This window comes from Coregonus clupeaformis, chromosome 9 (genome assembly GCF_020615455.1).
Source record: "Coregonus clupeaformis isolate EN_2021a chromosome 9, ASM2061545v1, whole genome shotgun sequence".
NCBI classification, from domain to species: domain Eukaryota; kingdom Metazoa; phylum Chordata; class Actinopteri; order Salmoniformes; family Salmonidae; genus Coregonus; species Coregonus clupeaformis.
The window spans coordinates 36,058,584-36,077,603 of NC_059200.1; the positions used below are offsets into that span (position 1 = coordinate 36,058,584).

The 19,020-nt window shown below is 42.7% G+C and overlaps 1 protein-coding gene across 15 annotated transcripts in view; it reads left to right on the top strand.

Annotated features, from left to right (window-relative positions):
• LOC121582898 (neural cell adhesion molecule 1-like) overlaps positions 1-19,020 on the top strand; it is a 317,435-nt gene that overhangs the window by 228,494 nt on the left and 69,921 nt on the right. For all 15 annotated transcript variants that reach the window (XM_045222573.1, XM_045222582.1, XM_045222574.1 and 12 more), the window contains exons 4-8: positions 3,995-4,138; positions 5,308-5,445; positions 8,776-8,893; positions 9,835-9,995; positions 10,148-10,290. In XM_045222573.1, coding sequence (XP_045078508.1) covers positions 3,995-4,138; positions 5,308-5,445; positions 8,776-8,893; positions 9,835-9,995; positions 10,148-10,290 — 704 coding nt within the window. The remainder of the gene's footprint in view (positions 1-3,994; positions 4,139-5,307; positions 5,446-8,775; positions 8,894-9,834; positions 9,996-10,147; positions 10,291-19,020) is intronic.

The window sequence follows — 19,020 nt, forward strand, 5'->3', positions numbered from 1 at the left end:
GGGCTCCATGCAAGATCTCACCTCGTGAAGTTGCAATGATCATGAGAACGGTGAAGAATCAGCCCAGAACTACGCGGGAGGATCTTGTCAATGATCTCAAGGCAGCTGGGACCATAGTCACCAAGAAAACAATTGGTAACACACTATGCCGTGAAGGACTGAAATCCTGCAGCGCCCGCAAGGTCCCCCTGCTCAAGAAAGCACATATACAGGGCCGTCTGAAGTCTGCCAATGAATATCTGATTGATTCAGAGGAGAACTGGGTGAAATTGTTGTGGTCAGATGAGACCAAAATCGAGCTCTTTGGCATCAACTCAACTCGCTGTGTTTGAAAGAGGAGGAATGTTGCCTATGACCCCAAGAACACCATCCCCACCGTCAAACATGGAGGTGGAAACATTATGCTTTGGGGGTGTTTTTCTGCTAAGGGGACAGGACAACTTCACCGCATCAAAGGGTCGATGGACAGGGCAATGTACCGTCAAATCTTGGGTGAGAACCTCCTTCCCTCAGCCAGGGCATTGAAAATGGGTCGTGGATGGGTATTCCAGCATGACAATGACCCAAAATACACGGCCAAGGCAACAAAGGAGTGGCTCAAGAAGAAGCACATTAAGGTCCTGGAGTGGCCTAGCCAGTCTCCAGACCTTAATCCCATAGAAAATCTGTGGAGGGAGCTGAAGGTTCGAGTTGCCAAATGTCAGCCTCGAAACCTTAATGACTTGGAGAAGATCTGCAAAGAGGAGTGGAACAAAATCCCTACTGAGATGTGTGCAAACCTGCTGGGCAACTACAAGAAACGTCTGACCTCTGTGATTGCCATCAAGGGTTTTGCCACCAAGTACTGTCATGTTTTGCAGTGGGGTCAAATACTTATTTCCCTCATTAAAATGCAAATCAATTTATAAAATTTTTGACATGCATTCTTCTGGATTTTTTTGTTGTTATTCTGTCTCTCACTGTTCAAATAAACCTACCATTAAAATTATAGACTGATCATTTCTTTGTCATTGGGCAAACGTACAAAATCAGCAGGGGATAAAATACTTTTTTCCCTCACTGTAATAGTAATGAACACATTTGCAAAAAAGCTTAAAGCTAAATCAGGTTCAGGTATAGCTGAGATACAATCAAGGTCATTAAAATAAAGATAATGTAAAAAAAGCTTGTTCACTAAAGTTTTTAAAGTTCCTCTTGGTGATGACATAAGGCTTAGATTTATGCATTTTCACATCTCTGACACAGACAACTGGGCAATGGTCACTAAAATACAGTGGGAAAACCTCACTAGCAACATATTTATCTGGAGTATTTGTCAAAATAGATCAATCAGGGTAGATTTCGATGGATCTTTAGGATTCGGACGTGTAGGCTCAGTTATCAGCTGAGACAGGCTAAGCTCAGAGCAAATATCTTTCAGCGTATCTGACCCTGGTGTCTTCTAATCAATATTAAAATCGCCCATAATTAATAGTTCAGATTTACTACACTTAGATACAATTGAAGTCGGAAGTTTACATACACTTAGGTTGGAGTCATTAAAATGGTTTTGGGAAGTCGGTTAGGACATCTACTTTGTGCATGACACAAATAACAAGTAATTTTTCCAACAATTGTTTACAGACAGATTATTTCACTTATAATTCACTGTATCACAATTCCAGTGGGTAAGAAGATTACATACACTAAGTTGACTGTGCCTTTAAACAGCTTGGAAAATTCCAGAAAATGTCATGCTTTAGAAGCTTCTGATACGCTAATTGACATAATTTGAGTCAATTGGTGGTGTGCCTGTGGATGTAGTTCAAGGCCTACCTTCAAACTCAGTGCCTCTTTGCTTGACATCTTGGGAAAATCAAAAGAAATCAGCCAAGACCTCAAAAAAAATTGTACATCTCCACAAGTCTGGTTCATCCTTGGGAGCAATTTCCAAACGCCTGAAGATACCACGTTCATCTGTACAAACAGTAGTACGCAAGTATAAACACCATGGGACCACGCAGCCGTCATACTGCTCAGGAAGGAGACGCGTTCTGTCTCCTGGAAATGAACGTACTTTGGTGCGAAAAGTGTAAATCAATCCCAGAACAACAGCAAAGGACCTTGTGAAGATGCTGGAGGAAACAAGTACAAAAGTATCTATATCCACAGTAAAACGAGTCCTATATCGACTTAACCTGAAAGGCCGCTCAGCAAGGAAGAAGCCACTGCTCCAAAACCGCCATAAAAAAACCAGACTACGGTTTGCAACTGCACATGGGGACAAAGATCGTACTTTTTGAAGAAATGTCCTCTGGTCTGATGAAACAAAAATAGAACTGTTTGGCCATAATGACCATCGTTATGTTTGGAGGAAAAAGGGGGTTGCTTGCAAGCCAAAGAACACCATCCCAACCGTGAAGCACGGGGGTGGCAGCATCATGCTGTGGGGGTGCTTTGCTGCAGGAGGGACTGGTGCACTTCACAAAATAGATGGCATCATGAGGAAGGAAATGTATGTGGATATATTGAAGCAACATCTCAAGACATCAGTCAGGAAGTTAAAGCTTGGTCGCAAATGGGTCTTCCAAATGGACAATGACCCCAAGCATACTTCCAAAGTTGTGGCAAAAATTTGCTTAAGGACAACAAAGTCAAGGTATTGGAGTGGCCATCACAAAGCCCTGACCTCAATCCTATAGAACATTTGTGGTCAGAACTGAAAAAGCGTGTGCGAGCAAGGAGGCCTACAAACCTGACTCAGTTACACCAGCTCTGTCAGGAGGAATGGGCCAAAATTCACCCAACTTATTGTGGGAAGCTTGTGGAAGGCTACCCAAAACATTTGACCCAAGTTAAACAATTTAAAGGCAATGCTACCAAATACTAATTGAGTGTATGTAAACTTCTGACCCACTGGGAATGTGATGAAATAAATAAAAGCTGAAATAAATAATTCTCTCTACTGTTATTCTGACATTTCACATTCTTAAAATAGAGTGGTGATCCTAAAATAGGGAATTTTTACTAGGATTAAATGTCAGGAATTGTAAACAACAGAGTTTAAATGTATTTGGCTAAGGTGTATGTAAACTTCTGACTTCAACTGTAGCAATTCAGATAAATTGTTAAGAGCACATGAGGTAGCAGAGGGAGGGCGATACACTCCTACTAGTGTCAGCTGGTTATTATGACCAAGGCCCACATTAAGAACGAGACAATCAAAACGTTAGGGACAGAGGTAGCAAGAGATACAGAAACATAAAAATGGTCTTTTGTAAATATGCAACACCCGCAGCTCTGCCAATTCTATCTGATCTGTAAACATTATAACCAGACAGAGACACATCAGCAAGTTTCAGAAATTACCAGAATGTCCACGTTGGATTGAGAAGCCAGAATTTCAATAAATTCCACCTTTGAAATCAAACTTCTTGCATTTACATGAACAAATCCAAGACCGCAGCTGTGGGATTTACAAGCATGCTATGAGCAGTAGGTAACCCCTTATTTGAAAATTCCATAGGATTGGTTTGAATTGGTATAGGTACAAGATTGTTTAGAACTGAACCATTGGGTCTATGCGTCGAGCGAGGAAGTGGATTAAAACAAGAGTCAATGAGGGTTACCTGTTGCGGGCCTGCAGTATGATGATAATGCTGATCATTTATTCTTGGGATTACCTGAGCCTGACTTGGAGTGGTGAGCGGGTCTTGGAAAAATAATATACTGTATTGTTGATTGTATCTTTGCCCTAGTATCATTGTAATGGTATCCAACAATGTATCTTCATTTAGAGAACCAGCATATACAACTATACTAACTGTATAGTATGAAGTATATTATTTTTGAACAGATGGAATGCCACTACAGTTAGCGCTCTTTTAAAATAATTTCCAATGCAAAGACTGGGTAACAAAGACAGCTCTTGCCATAGAACATGTTGGTTAATTAAGTTTGTTGACTGGTTCAGGAAATTCTGTTGACAGTGGACTTCTATTCTTCTCCCCTACAGAAAAGATAACCTTCAAGAACGCCCCTTCCCCACAGGAGTTCAATGAAGGGGATGACGCTGACATCATCTGTGACGTCGTCAGCTCGCCTCCCGCTGACATCATCTGGAAGCACAAAGGCTCAAAGATCCAGGTTGCAAAAGACGGTAAGGCTTGTACACAATTCGATGTGCCAATGTGTGGGTTGCCTACTACCCGAGTCGTGCAGCCCCCCGAGTGGGATGCTGCCTGAAGGATTTTGTTTCTCTCCGGATTGCACTATTTTAACCTTAGAGGACCCCTCCCTCTTGCAACCACTGGGAAGCTAAGGGTGACCGCAGCGCTCTGGTGTGTGGCGTTTTCTTGGACCCTGGACAAGGATTGCGTTTTTCACTGGAAAACCCAGATTGTAGCCCAGATTGAAACCCATACTGCTTGTGTAAATACCATTGCTCCAATTAAACCTTTCCATATCAAAGCTGCATGTGCTTATAGCTCAAATTACAAGTCTTTTTCATGCTAATATGTGTTTCACAGCTCAGAGAGCTATTTAAAAAGTCTGGTTAATGAATTCAAAGCTTTTGCCCAAATACACATTCAGTAAACCAGATACACATCTGGCACCGCTTCAGAAGAGGGTTAACAGAACACAGTTGCCATACAATATTTCTACGCAGGCTGCCAGATGTTTGAACTTAGAGGGTTCATAGAATATTTACATAGTAGAGCTTTGATGACGCAATTCAAGAAGTAGTAGTAGTAGTTGCTTTGAGCATCTGTATGTTTACATGACCATGTTTTACCACATTTACTACAGTATAGATATAAAGGATATAGAATAAGACACGTATACAATGCTGTTAGAAGCACCATGCCATGGCAATGCTCTGTTGAGCAATGTAAAGAAATATCACAGTGAATAGTATGGCACTTCTAAATAAACATTAAACATATGTAAATAAACATTATTCCAGTTGATGGATGGTAGAGCTTTCTTTTGATGAGTCTATGCCACTAATATTACAGATCAATCTATTTCTGGTGGTGAGTTATGTACCTTATGATATGGTCCTATTTGAAAAAGGTATGTTCTCTCCACCCCTCCTTATGTTTCCTAGTTCCAGCTACCAGAAATAACTCATGCTCTATTTTTACATTGTTAGCTATATTGCTGCTGGGATGGGGGAACTACAGCATTCCTCTGTAACTCAGACCATGCCTCCTGAAGTCGCACTGTATGTGTGCTTTTCCCATGTTGCCTTGTCTTAAACCTACACCACCCACTGTTAATGATAAATAACACTTCTCTGTTTTCTTTTCTTGCGGTATTTCATAGTTCGTTTTAAGATCCTGACCAACAACCACCTCCAAATCCGAGGCATCAAGAAAACAGATGAAGGGGCGTACACCTGTGAGGCTCGTGTTATGACCAGGGGAGAGATTGACCTGAAGATCATTAAGGTCATCATCAACGGTGAGTACCACATCCTCCCTCTCACCCTACCCCCTCTTACTCCGCCTACGCTCTCGCCCTGGGATTTGTATCCGAGCACACTTGGAATATAGTGTCGTTATAGATCCAATACTGTGCTATTATGAACACAATTACAGAGTTACAACAGAGAAAACAAGCCTGTATCAAGCCTAGAGAAACATTAATTTACCCTATCATACTTAAAGTCAGCCAGTATAGTGCATCATGATCTAATTATAAATTTTAAGACTTGTTAGAAGCATATACAGTGCATTCGGAAAGTATTCAGACCCCTTTACATTTTCCACATTTTGTTATGTTACAGTCTTATTCTAAAATTGAATAAGTAAATAAAAAATCCTCATCAATCGACACACAATACCCCATAATGACAAAGCGAAAACAGATTTTTATACATTTAAAAAATATATATAATAATAATAATATTCAGACCCTTTGCTATGAGACTCGAAATTGAGCTCAGGTGCATCCTGTTTCCATTGATCATCCTTGAGATGTTTCTACAACTTAATTGGAGTCCACCTGTGGTAAATTCAATTGATTGGACATGAGTAGGAAAGGCACACACCTGTCTATATATGGTCCCACAGTTCACAGTGCATGTCAGAGCAAAAACCAAGCCTTGAGGTCGAAGGAATTGTCCGTAGAGCTCAGAGACAGGATTGTGTCGAGGCACAGATCTGGGGAAGGGTACCAAAAATGTTTTCAGCATTGAAGGTCCCCAAGAACACAGTGGCCTCCATCATTCTTAAATGGAAGAAGTTTGGAACCACCAAGACTCTTCCTAGAGCTGGCCGCCCGGCCAAACTGAGCAATTGGGGGAGAAGGGCCTTGGTCAGGGAGGTGACCAAGAACCCGATGGTCACTCTGACAGAGCTCCAGAGTTCCTCTGTGGAGATGAGAGAACCTTCCAGAAGGACAACCATCTCTGCAGCACTCCACCAATCAGGCCTTTATGGTAGAGTGGCCAGACGGAAGCTGCTCCTCAGTAAAAGGCACATGACAGCCCGCTTGGAGTTTTCCAAAAGGCACCTCAAGGACTCTCAGACCATGAGAAACATGATTATCTGATTGAACTCTTTGGCCTGAATGCCAAGGTTCACGTTTGGAGGAAACCTGGCACCACCCCTACAGTGAAGCATGGTGGTGGCAGCATCATCCTGTGGGGATGTATTTCAGCAGCAGGGACTGGGAGACTAATCAGGATCGTGGGAAAGATGAACGGAGCAAAGTACAGAGAGATCCTTGATGAAAACCTGCTTCAGAGCGCTCAGGACCTCAGACTGGGGCAAAGGTTCACCTTCCAACAGGACAACGACCCTAAACACACAGCCAAGACAATGCAGGAGTGGCTTCTGGATAATTCTCTGAATGTCCTTGAGTGGCCCAGCCAGAGCCCGGACTTGAACCTGATCGAACATCTCTGGAGAGACCTGAAAATAGCTGTGCAGCGATGCTCCCCATCCAACCTGACAGAGCTTGAGAGGATCTGCAGAGAAGAATGGGAGAAACTCCCCAAATTCAGGTGTGCCAAGCTTGTAGTGTCATACCCAAGAAGACTCAAGGCTGTAATAGCTGCAAAAAGGTGCTTCAACAAAGTACTTTGTAAAGGTCTGAATACTTACAGTGGGGGAAAAAAGTATTTAGTCAGCCACCAATTGTGCAAGTTCTCCCACTTAAAAAGATGAGAGAGGCCTGTAATTTTCATCATAGGTACACGTCAACTATGACAGACAAATTGAGAAAAAAAATCCATAAAATCACATTGTAGGATTTTTAATGAATTTATTTGCAAATTATAGTGGAAAATAAGTATTTGGTCACCTACAAACAAGCAAAGATTTCTGGCTCTCACAGACCTGTAACTTCTTCTTTAAGAGGCTCCTCTGTCCTCCACTCGTTACCTGTATTAATGGCACCTGTTTGAACTTGTTATCAGTATAAAAGACACCTGTCCACAACCTCAAACAGTCACACTCCAAACTCCACTATGGCCAAGACCAAATAGCTGTCAAAGGACACCAGAAACAAAATTGTAGACCTGCACCAGGCTGGGGAAGACTGAATCTGCAATAGGTAAGCAGCTTGGTTTGAAGAAATCAACTGTGGGAGCAATTATTAGGAAATGGAAGACATACAAGACCACTGATAATCTCCCTCGATCTGGGGCTCCACGCAAGATCTCACCCCGTGGGGTCAAAATGATCACAAGAACGGTGAGCAAAAATCCCAAACCACACGGGGGGACCTAGTGAATGACCTGCAGAGAGCTGGGACCAAAGTAACAAAGCCTACCATCAGTAACACACTACGCCGCCAGGGACTCAAATCCTGCAGTGCCAGACGTGTCCCCCTGCTTAAGCCAGTACATGTCCAGGCCCGTCTGAAGTTTGCTAGAGTGCATTTGGATGATCCAGAAGAGGATTGGGAGAATGTCATATGGTCAGATGAAACCAAAATATAACTTTTTGGTAAAAACTCAACTCGTCGTGTTTGGAGGACAAAGAATGCTGAGTTGCATCCAAAGAACACCATACCTACTGTGAAGCATGGGGGTGGAAACATCATGCTTTGGGGCTGTTTTTCTGCAAAGGGACCAGGACGACAGATCCGTGTAAAGGAAAGAATGAATGGGGCCATGTATCGTGAGATTTTGAGTGAAAACCTCCTTTCATCAGCAAGGGCATTGAAGATGAAACGTGGCTGGGTCTTTCAGCATGACAATGATCCCAAACACACGGGCCCGGGCAACGAAGGAGTGGCTTCGTAAGAAGCATTTCAAGGTCCTGGAGTGGCCTAGCCAGTCTCCAGATCTCAACCCCATAGAAAATCTTTGGAGGGAGTTGAAAGTCGGTGTTGCCCAGCGACAGCCTCAAAACATCACTGCTCTAGAGGAGATCTGCATGGAGGAATGGGCCAAAATACCAGCAACAGTGTGTGAAAACCTTGTGAAGACTTACAGAAAAAGTTTGACCTGTGTCATTGCCAACAAAGGGTATATAACAAAGGGTGGCTGACTAAATATTTTTTTCCCCACTATATGTAAATGTGATATGTTTAGTTTTTTGTCATTATGGGGTATTGTGTGTAGATTGATGAGGGAAAAAAACAATTTAATCCATTTCTGAGTAAGGCTGTAACGTAACAAAATGTGGAAAAAGTCTAGGGTCTGAATACTTTCTGAATGCACTGTAACACCCTTAGAATGTCTTATTGTCTTAGTATCATCTTAGTATAATTGATTTCGTACTCACGTATGACCTCTGTATCTTTGAATAATGCTTGTATCCATGTCTGTGTGTGTTTCAGTGCTCCCTAGCATCCGCACCAGGCAGTCGGAGGTGAATGCCACGGCGGACATCAACCAGTCTGTGATGCTGGCCTGTGACGCTGACGGCTTCCCTGAACCCACAGTCACCTGGGCCCGGTACGTCACACCGACCACCTTGTCTTTAATGAGCGTAAACAAAGTGGCTTGTTGTGGCTAGTTGGGGAGGTTGAAGTGAATAAGGCTAGTTTTTTGGGGGTTTTTGGTAAACATTCTCATTATAAAAGAGGATGGGTCAACAGTATTGAATTATATTTCTCTAGTACCTTGAGGATGGCAAAAGCTCATTTGTTTGATATATCCTCAGCATAGGCCCTCTAGTATAGTATGAGAATAATTCCAACACTACAAAGTTACTGTAGTGCTTCTCTAGCTGCTCTTGGAGTGTAAACAAATGAGAAGGATAGGAGGATGAGGAGACTCATCCGATTAGGGCTAGGCCTCGCCAGAGGAGGAAGGAGACAAGCGGGGCAGGGTGAATGGAGGGGGTAGGAGGGGGGCCAGAAGCTCCTACCATTTGTTATTTATTTCCTGGCCCGTTGACAGGCCTGTCATTTGGTATCCCTTAGAGGCTGCTTCAGGATTGAATCTCCTAGAAGCATACAGATGTGGGACCGCAGTCCAAACCCAGTGTGTGCACATCTGATTTAGAGTTCAAGGGAGGCTCAGACATGTCACGGTTCAAAGAGAGTGCTCGTTCAAGAGTGCCGAAGAAATTCCTCAACATCATACAGTGTACCACCATCCTATGGACGTAGTCCCTTTGTAAAACAGCCATGATGCAGCTATGGTAACAAAGCAGAGCCAGAGAAACAAAGAAAAAAGCTGTCTGTATGATTTCTGTCCTGGATGTCTGGTCGGTAGCTCTAAAGACATTGGTTTTATGGTTCTGAGCCAGGCCTTTTGTTTACCAGCTGCTCTACTTTTAGATACGGCCCCCAAAAAGATCATCTCACAGAATTAAGACGACAATTTTTACCTTCATGTTGTGGAGACAGACGTCAGTGATATGCATTCTGTTTCTGCCTTTCCCCCCTCAGTAAAAGCATTGTCCTTGAATCGGACGATAAGTACGGCCTGAACGACGACGGCTCGGAGCTGATAATAAAGGATGTCAAGAAAGTGGATGAAGGAGATTACACATGCATCGCCCGGAACAAGGCTGGGGAGAAAGAGGAGGAAGTCAGCTTGAATGTGTTTAGTAAGAGCAAAATTATTCCCATTAACTGTGGTAAAAGAACGTTGTGTTTTTGGGCTTTAGAATTGTTTTTATTGGTTTTACTATAGCAGTGTGCATACAAGCAATGTATTCCATTGGCATCCATCAATTTATTGTATTTTTGCCTTCTCTAGTGCAACCTAAGATCACCTACCTGGTCAACCAGACTGCATCAGAGCTGGAGGAGCAGATCACCCTGACCTGCGAGGCCTCCGGAGACCCCACCCCAACCATCACCTGGAGCTTTGGCAGCAGGGTCTTCACAGAGAGAGAGCAGGTACTGGTGTCTGGGGACCAGGGGAGGCATGCAACCAGGGGCCCGAGCTGTGGTGGACAGGGTGTGTCATTCAGAGTGCCAACTACCGACCGATCAATCACTGTTCTGAATATTGATATGAAACCTAAAAAGCGAGCACAGCTCTATTTCATTCATGGCATTATATCAAACGCCCTTCAAAATTCAATTGAGCAAGTCCAACAGTAATGTACTAATCTGTCCTGGTGGTTTCATGCATTGGTTTCTCCTTCTACAGGAGCCACTAAACAGGATTTACCAGGTATGATATTCAGATGGTCAGGTAATGAAACTCAATAGAAGTGTATAGGAGATGTTGTGCCCACTGTGACTATTAAAACCTACCCTAATGTGACGAGGTGTGAATGAAGGAGTCAAGCGCAGGAGGTAAAACACCGAAGTCCAGAGTTTATTTAGTTCACATAACCCAGCGTAGAAACGAAACTATAACAAGGGAAAATATTCCACCTTGGTAACTACAAATGGAAGAGTAGCTCTCTCACAATAAACAATCACTCACAAAGACAAGGGGAACAGAGGGAACACTTATACACATACTAATTAGGAGAATGAGCACCAGGTGTGTGTGATTGACAAGACAAGACATGACAAGTGGAGTGATGAGAATGGGATCGGCAGTAGCTAGTCATCTGGTGACGATGAACGCCGAAACCTGCCCGAACAAGGAGGGGAGGCAGCCTCGGCAGAAGTCGTGACACCTAACCAGAAACCGAGGATAGATGGCAGCATTCGCGCAAAACTGAAAGCACGAACCACCGCATTTAACCATGGCAAGGTGACTGGGAATATGGCAGAATACAAACAGTGTAGCTACTCACTCCGCAAGGCAATTAAACTGGCAAAACATCAGTATAGAGACAAAGTGGAGTCACAATTCAACGGCTCAGACACGAGACGTATGTGACAGGGTCTACAGACAATCACGGACTACAAAAAGAAAACCAGCCACAAGATACACACCTTCTTCACCCGCTTTGAGGATAACACAGTGCCACCGACGCGGCCCACTACCAAGGACTGTGGGCTCTCCTTCTTTGTGGCCGACGTGAGTAAGACATTTAAGCATGTCAACCCCCGCAAGGCTGCCGGCCCAGACAGCATCCCTAGCCGTGTCCTCAGAGCATGCGCAGACCAGCTGGCTGGTGTGTTTACGGACATATTAAATCTCTGCCTATCCCAGTCTGCTGTCCCCACATGGTTCAAGATGGCCACCATTGTTCCTGTACCCAAGAAAGCAAAGGTAACTGAACTAAATGACTATCGCCCCGTAGCACTCACCTCTGTCATCATAAAGTGCTTTGACAGAATAGTCAAGGATCATATCACCTCTACGTTACCTGTCACCCTAGACCGACTTCAATTTGCTTACCGCCCCAATAGAGCCACAGACGATGCAATTGCCATCACACTGCAGACTACCCTATCCCATCTGGACAAGAGGAATACCTATGTAAGAATGCTGTTCATTGACTATAGCTCAGCATTCAACACCATAGTACCCTCCAAGCTCAACATTAAGCTTGAGGCCCTGGGTCTGAACCCCGCCCTGTGCAACTGGGTCCTGGACTTCCTGACGGGCCACCCCCAGGTGGTGAAGGTTGGAAACAACATCTCCACTTCGCTGATCCTCAACACTGGGGCCCCACAAGGGTGTGTGTTCAGCCCCCTCTTGTACTCCCTGTTCAACCATGACTGCGTGGCCAAGCACGCCTCCAACTCAATCATCAAGTTTGCATCAAGACACAACAGTAGTAGGCTTGATTACCAACAATGACGAGACAGCATACAGGGAGGAGGTGAGTGCTCTGGGAGTGTGGTGCCAGGAAAATAACCTCTCACTCAACGTCAACAAAACAAAGGAGATGATCGTGGACTTCATGAAATAGCAGAGGGTGCACCCCCCTATCCACATCGACAGGACCGCAGTGGAGAAGGTGGAAAGCTTCAAGTTCCATGGCGTACACATCACTGACAAACTGAAATGGTCCACCCACGCAGACAGTGTGGTGAAGAAGGTGCAACAGAGCCTCTTCAACCTCAGGAGGCTGAAGAAATTTGGCTTGGCACCTAAAACCCTCACAAACTTTAATAGATGCACAATTGAGAGCATCCTGTCGGCCTGTATCACCGCCTGATACGGCAACTGCACCGCCCGCAACCGCAGGGCTCTCCAGAGGGTGGTGCGGTCTGCCGAACGCATTACCGGGGCAAACTACCCACCATCCAGGACACCTACAGCACCCGATGTCACAGGAAGGCCAAAAAGACATCAAGGACATCAACCACCTGAGCCACTGCCCTGTTCACCCCTCTATCATCCAGAAGGCGAGGTCGTTTTTCAACCATTCCTCAAATTTCATGCTAACAAAATAAAAAATATAGAAAAGTATAAAAAGTTTCGTTTTGGCAAGTCAGTTAGGACATCTACTTTGTGCATGACACAAGTAATTTTTCCAACAATTGTTTACACTTTCACTTGTAATTCACTGTATCACAATTCCAGTGGGTCAGAAGTTTACATACACTAAGTTGACTGTGCCTTTAAACAGCTTGGAAAATTTCAGAAAATTATGTCATGGCTTTGACTCATTTGAGTCAATTGGAAGTGTACCTGTGGATGTATTTCAAGGCCTACCTTCAAACTCAGTGCCTCTTTGCTTGACATCATGGGAAAATCAAAAGAAATCAGCCAAGACCTCAGAAAAACAATTGTATACCTCCACAAGTCTGGTTCATCCTTGGGAGCAATTTCCAAACGCCTGAAGGTACCACGTTCATCTGTACAAACAATAGTACGCAAGTATAAACACCATGGGACCACGCAGCCGTCAAACGGCTCAGGAAGAAGATGTGTTCTGTCTCCTAGAGATGAACGTACTTTGGTGCGAAAAGTGCAAATAAATCCCAGAACAACAGCAAAGGACCTTGTGAAGATGCTGGAGGGAACAGGTACAAAAGTATCTATATCCACAGTAAAAACGAGTCCTATATCGACATAACCTGAAAGGCCGCTCAGCAAGGAAGAAGCCACTGCTCCAAAACCGCCATAAAAAAGCCAGACTATGGTTTGCAACTGCACATGGGGACAAAGATCGTACTTTTTGAAGAAATGTCCTCTGGTCTGATTAAACAAAAATATAACTGTTTGGCCATAATGACCATCATTATGTTTGGAGGAAAAAGGGGGTTGCTTGCAAGCCGAAGAACACCCTCCCAACCGTGAAGCACGGGGGTGGCAGCATCATGCTGTGGGGTTGCTTTGCTGCAGGAGGGACTGGTGCACTTCACAAAATAGATGGCATCATGAGGAAGGAAAATGATGTGGATATATTGAAGCAACATCTCAAGACATCAGTCAGGAAGTTAAAGCTTGGTCGCAAATGGGTCTTCCAAATGGACAATGACCCCAAGCATACTTCCAAAGTTGTGGCAAAATGGCTTAAGGACAACAAAGTCAAGGTATTGGAGTGGCCATAACAAAGCCCTGACCTCAATCCTATAGAAAATGTGTGGGCAGAACTGAAAAGGCGTGTGCGAGCAAGGAGGCCTACAAACCTGACTCAGTTACACCAGCTGTGTCAGGAGGAATGGGCCAAAATTCACCCAACTTATTGTGGGAATCTTGTGGAAGGCTACCCGAAACGTTTGACCCAAATTAAACGATTTAAAGGCAATGCTACCAAATACTAATTGAGTGTATGTAAACTGCTGACCCACTGGGAATGTGGTGAAATAAATAAAAGCTGAAATAAATCATTCTCTCTACTATTATTCTGACATTTCACATTCTTCAAATAAAGTGGTGATCCTAACTGACCTAAAACAGGGAATTTTTACTAGGATTAAATGTCAGGAATTGTGAAAAACTGAGTTTAAATGTATTTGGCTAAGGTGTATGTAAAGGCCCATTATCGCCTCTTCACTGTTGACGTTGAGACTGGTGTTTTGCGGGTACTATTTAATGAAGCTGCCAGTTGAGGACCTGTGAAGCGTCTGTTTCTCAAACTCGACACACTAATGTATTTGTCCTCTTGCTCAGTTGTGCACCGGGGCCTTCCACTCCTCTTTCTATTCTGGTTAGAGCCAATTGCTTTTCTTTCGAAAACAAGGACATTTCTAAGTGACCCCAAACTTTTGAACGGTAGTGTATGTTGGGTTGTTGTGATTATAAACTGTACAGTATATCCACCCAGATTTTATTGAAAAAATCCTGATTGAATCAAACAAATGCAAATCCGGTCATCCACTCAAATTTTCCTGTAACTTTTTGACCCCTTAACGTCTGATCTTATCAGGGTTCGGTAGTTTGATGATGCTGTTTGCATAGTCACTGTGAATACATAGATTGCACTCAAATCCCCCCACCCCACCTCTTGTGGTGCAGTTCACATTTTGGGTATGAAAACCAAGCTTTTGATTTGTCTTTGCCCCACACAAAGAAAGTATTTTCACCACCACGTCTGAACCAGTGTTCATTTTGAGGCACGCGTTTCAGGGCATGGTCCTATCTGTCGTTCCACCGGAATGCTGTCATTTCCCTTTCCAACCAGCCATTCCAAGTCATTGCTTTATTCAAACAATGAAAGAAATGTAGCAGTGATCGCTAATCCCCAGGTGCAGGTGCATCTCAAAGCATATTTAAGGTAATTAGCAATTCCGCAGAAATTGCTTTCCATCCTTTCATGTTTTCTCATCCAAACACAGTCAAGCAATATCCATCGACAACTGCTAACAGCTCTTATCAATATTCAGTCATGGTGAGAAACTATTTACCCACTCTACACGGTCACTTTTAATCTCACTTTCACACTCTTCGTCTGCTTTGCTCTTTTTTCTCTGTCGATCTCTCTCTTACTAGAACAAAGTCTTACCAAATCCCCCTGCAATTACTTTAGCCTCTTTGCACCTTTGCAGTTCCTCTCTGTGTTGCTAACAGCACTCTTAGTAATCATTAGCACTTCATAAGGGGGCTATGTGGGCCATGGAAGGATTGAGGCAGAAGGCATTTTATAGAGAGAGGAAATAGGTTTTATATGCAAGTGGACTCAGTGGAAAGTAGTATTTTTTCATTTTTTTTCATTCTCTAGTGTGTCCGACGCAAACCTTATTTTGCATGTCATAGTTTGGTTTGTACCTCATAACCTCAAACTCTTGGATGTTTAAATGGACACCCGATGCACTTGACAAGTCAAGGTATTTCTAAAAAACGTTGTGAATAAGACAATGTTTTTTCGTAAGGACACAGAACAGCATTAGCATTTTCTTCAAAGGGCAGATTCAGTTCCAGATTGTGTGTCTACATATAGTTATGAATCTCTGTCACCCCCAGCATTATGCTCCTGTTCTCCTTTTATGTCCTTAATAATGAATAATACTTTTGCAGTTAGACTCCAACTGCCGATCAAAGCTTAACGTGCTCAGCAGAATGATATGATACATTACACACCAGCATCTATACTGTATATGAATAGCCCGCCTCTGGGTATATTCCTATCATGCAAGGATGTCAGAATCAAAGGCATTATCGCTGATCTGTGTTTAGAGTAAGGCAAATAACCTAATTTCAAGCCTATTGTTGTGCTCTTATTGCTGCATTCTGATGGTGTTGTTGGCTTTTCTAAAGCCATCTGTTAGTGTTCGATTCTGACTGAGTTATTTAAGAAAAGTAATAGGTATAAGGGGACTGGCTGATTCACCACACCGTATGTCAGTAATTGTCCCTTGAATAACACTTGGAAAACTAGCCCTCTACTTCTTGTACAGAATCTTGAAGCATGTTTATCCACAGAGAAAACTCTATATATTATGATTGTATATAATAGGGCTTTCAAGACAAGTCTTACTATTTATCTTTGAAAAATAGCATCACCAACTGGTGGTGGACTCTGATAGCGGTGTCGGTTTAGATATAGGTACAACTGTCCCTGCGCACCGGTTAGAGGACATAAATTAACAGTAGGAAACAGGGATACAATTCACACTTTATTGACACACACGTAATCATACACACACACATAAGAGAAAAGGACTAGAGGAAGTGTATAGGGTAAATCCATTTGAATTCAGTCACTTTTTGAAAGCACCCAATTTGGTTTGAATGAAACCTTCCATACATATTTTCCCATTGTAGAAGTGCTCAGAAAGTGACTTTTTGGACCTGAATGCCTAAACATTCAAGAGATAAAGGTGCTAAAAGTTGACCCATTTTGTATACCCCACATCTATGTCTTCATCACTGGAAAATATAAACTGTTGAGATTTATATAATTTAAAAGCTTACAAACAGGGTTGTCAAACTATTTTATAATTTCTGGATATATTTTTTTAATATACACTACCAGTCAAAAGTTTGGACACATCTACTCATTCAAGGGATTTTCTTTATTTTTACTATTTTTTACATTGTAGAATAATAGTGAATCATGTAGTAACCAAAAGACTGTTAAAAAAATCTAAATATATTTTATATTTGAGATTCTTCAAATAGCCACCCTTTTGCCTTGATGACAGCTTTGCACACTCTTGGCATTCTCTCAACCAGCTTCATGAGATAGTCACCTGGAATGCATTTCAAATAACAGGTGTGCCTTCTTAAAAGTTAATTTGTGGAATTTCTTTCCTTAATGCGTTTGAGCCAATCAGTTGTGTTGTGACAAGGTATACAAAAGATAACCCTATTTGGTAAAAGACCAAGTCCATATTATGGCAAGAACAGCCCAAATAAGCAAAGAGAAACGACAGTCCATCATTACTTTAAGACATGAAGGTCAGTCAATACGGAAAATGTCAAGAACTTTGAAAGTTTCTTGAAGTGCAGTCGCAAAAACCATCAAGCGCTATGATGAAACTGGCTCTCATGAGGACCACCACAGGAATGGAAAACCCAGAGTTAACTCTGCTGCAGAGGATAAGTTCATTAGAGTTACCAGCCTCAGAAATTGCAGCCCAAATAAATGCTTCACAGAGTTCAAGTCACAGACACATCTCAACATCAACTGTTCAGAGGGGACTGTGTGAATCAGGCCTTTATGGTCGAATTGCTGCAAAGAAACCATTACTAAAGGACACCAATAAGAAGGAGAGACCTGTTTGGGCCAAGAAACACGAGCAATGGATATTAGACCGGTAGAAATGTGTCCTTTGGTCTGGAGTCCAAATTTTAGATTTTTGGTTCCAACCGCCGTGTCTTTGTGAGACGCGGTGTGGGTGAATGGATGATATCCGCATGTGTAGTTCCCACCAAAAAGCATGGAGGAGGAGGTGTTATGGTGTGGGGGTGCTTTGCTGGTGACACTGTGATTTATTTAGAATTCAAGGCACACTTAACCAGCATGGCTACCACAGCATTCTGCAGCGATACACCATCCCATCTGGTTTGGACTTAGTGGGACTATCATTTGTTTTTCAACAGGACAATGACCCAACACACCTCCAGGCTGTGTAAGGGCTATTTGACCAAGAAGGAGAGTGATGGAGTGCTGCCTCCACAATCCCCCGACCTCAACCAAATTGAGATGGTTTGGGATTAGTCGGACGGCAGGGTGAAGGAAAAGCAGCCAACAAGTGCTAACCATATGTGGGAACTCCTTCAAGACTTTTGGAAAAGCATTCCAGGTGAAGCTGGTTGAGAGAATGCCAAGAGTGTGCAAATCTGTCATCAAGGCAAAGGGTGGCTATTTGAAGAATCTCAAATCTCAAATATATTTTCTTTTGTTTAACACTTTTTATGATTTCATAGTTTTGATGTCTTCACTATTATTCTACAATGTAAAAATAAAGAAAAACCCTTGAATGAGTAGGTGTGTCCAAACTTTTGACTGGTACTGTATATAAACATTTTAATTTTAAGGGCAATTATCTAAAAACGCTTAAACTCTGATTTTTTTGTGTCTGCCGTCGGTTGACTCACAACATGCTCTTGAATACAGGGGGGTGTCATGTTTTGGCTAGGAATACAATATAAATGTCAACTTTCAAATGGTACCACAATTAAATCTAAATGTCAATGTTGTACCAGCTAAATTGCAGTGTCTGAAGGGATAGGTCAATTTTATGAATTCTATATCTATGAATGAAATGACACCCACCCTGTATTCAAAAGCATTTTTTGTCTCAACCGATGGCGGGCACAAAACAAAAACCTCAGTTGATGTGAAATAGGGTCTAAGCTACAACATATAAGTATATGAAAAAAATCTGTTTACTTGTTTTTAGATCATTTACATTTACGGAAGCCCTGAATTCCAAGGCAAAAAAACAAGAAACGGACTCTTGGAATTATATTTTTTGAACGACTTAAGCGTTGTTCACACTAGGCCTTAATGATCAAACCAGTTTTGTTTTTCAAATCTGTTTTGGAGTACTGACTGTCCAAACAGCAAGTTACAGGTGACCAAATCGTATTTGTGTGTGTTCAGACATCAGTCATTTGCGGACATGGCTACGCTAGTTGTCATAGAGAATGGCACCGGAGGAGATGGCTGCCGTTTTACGGGCTCCTAACCAATTGTGCTATTGTGTGTGTTTTTTCGCGTTATTATTTTGTACATAATGTTTCTGCCACCGTCTCTTATGACCGAAAATAGCTTCTGGATATCAGGACAGCGATTACTCACCTTGTACTGGACAAAGATTTTTTCTTTAACGAGTCGGACGCGAAGGATTTACTTCAGACACCCGACAAGGCCCAAA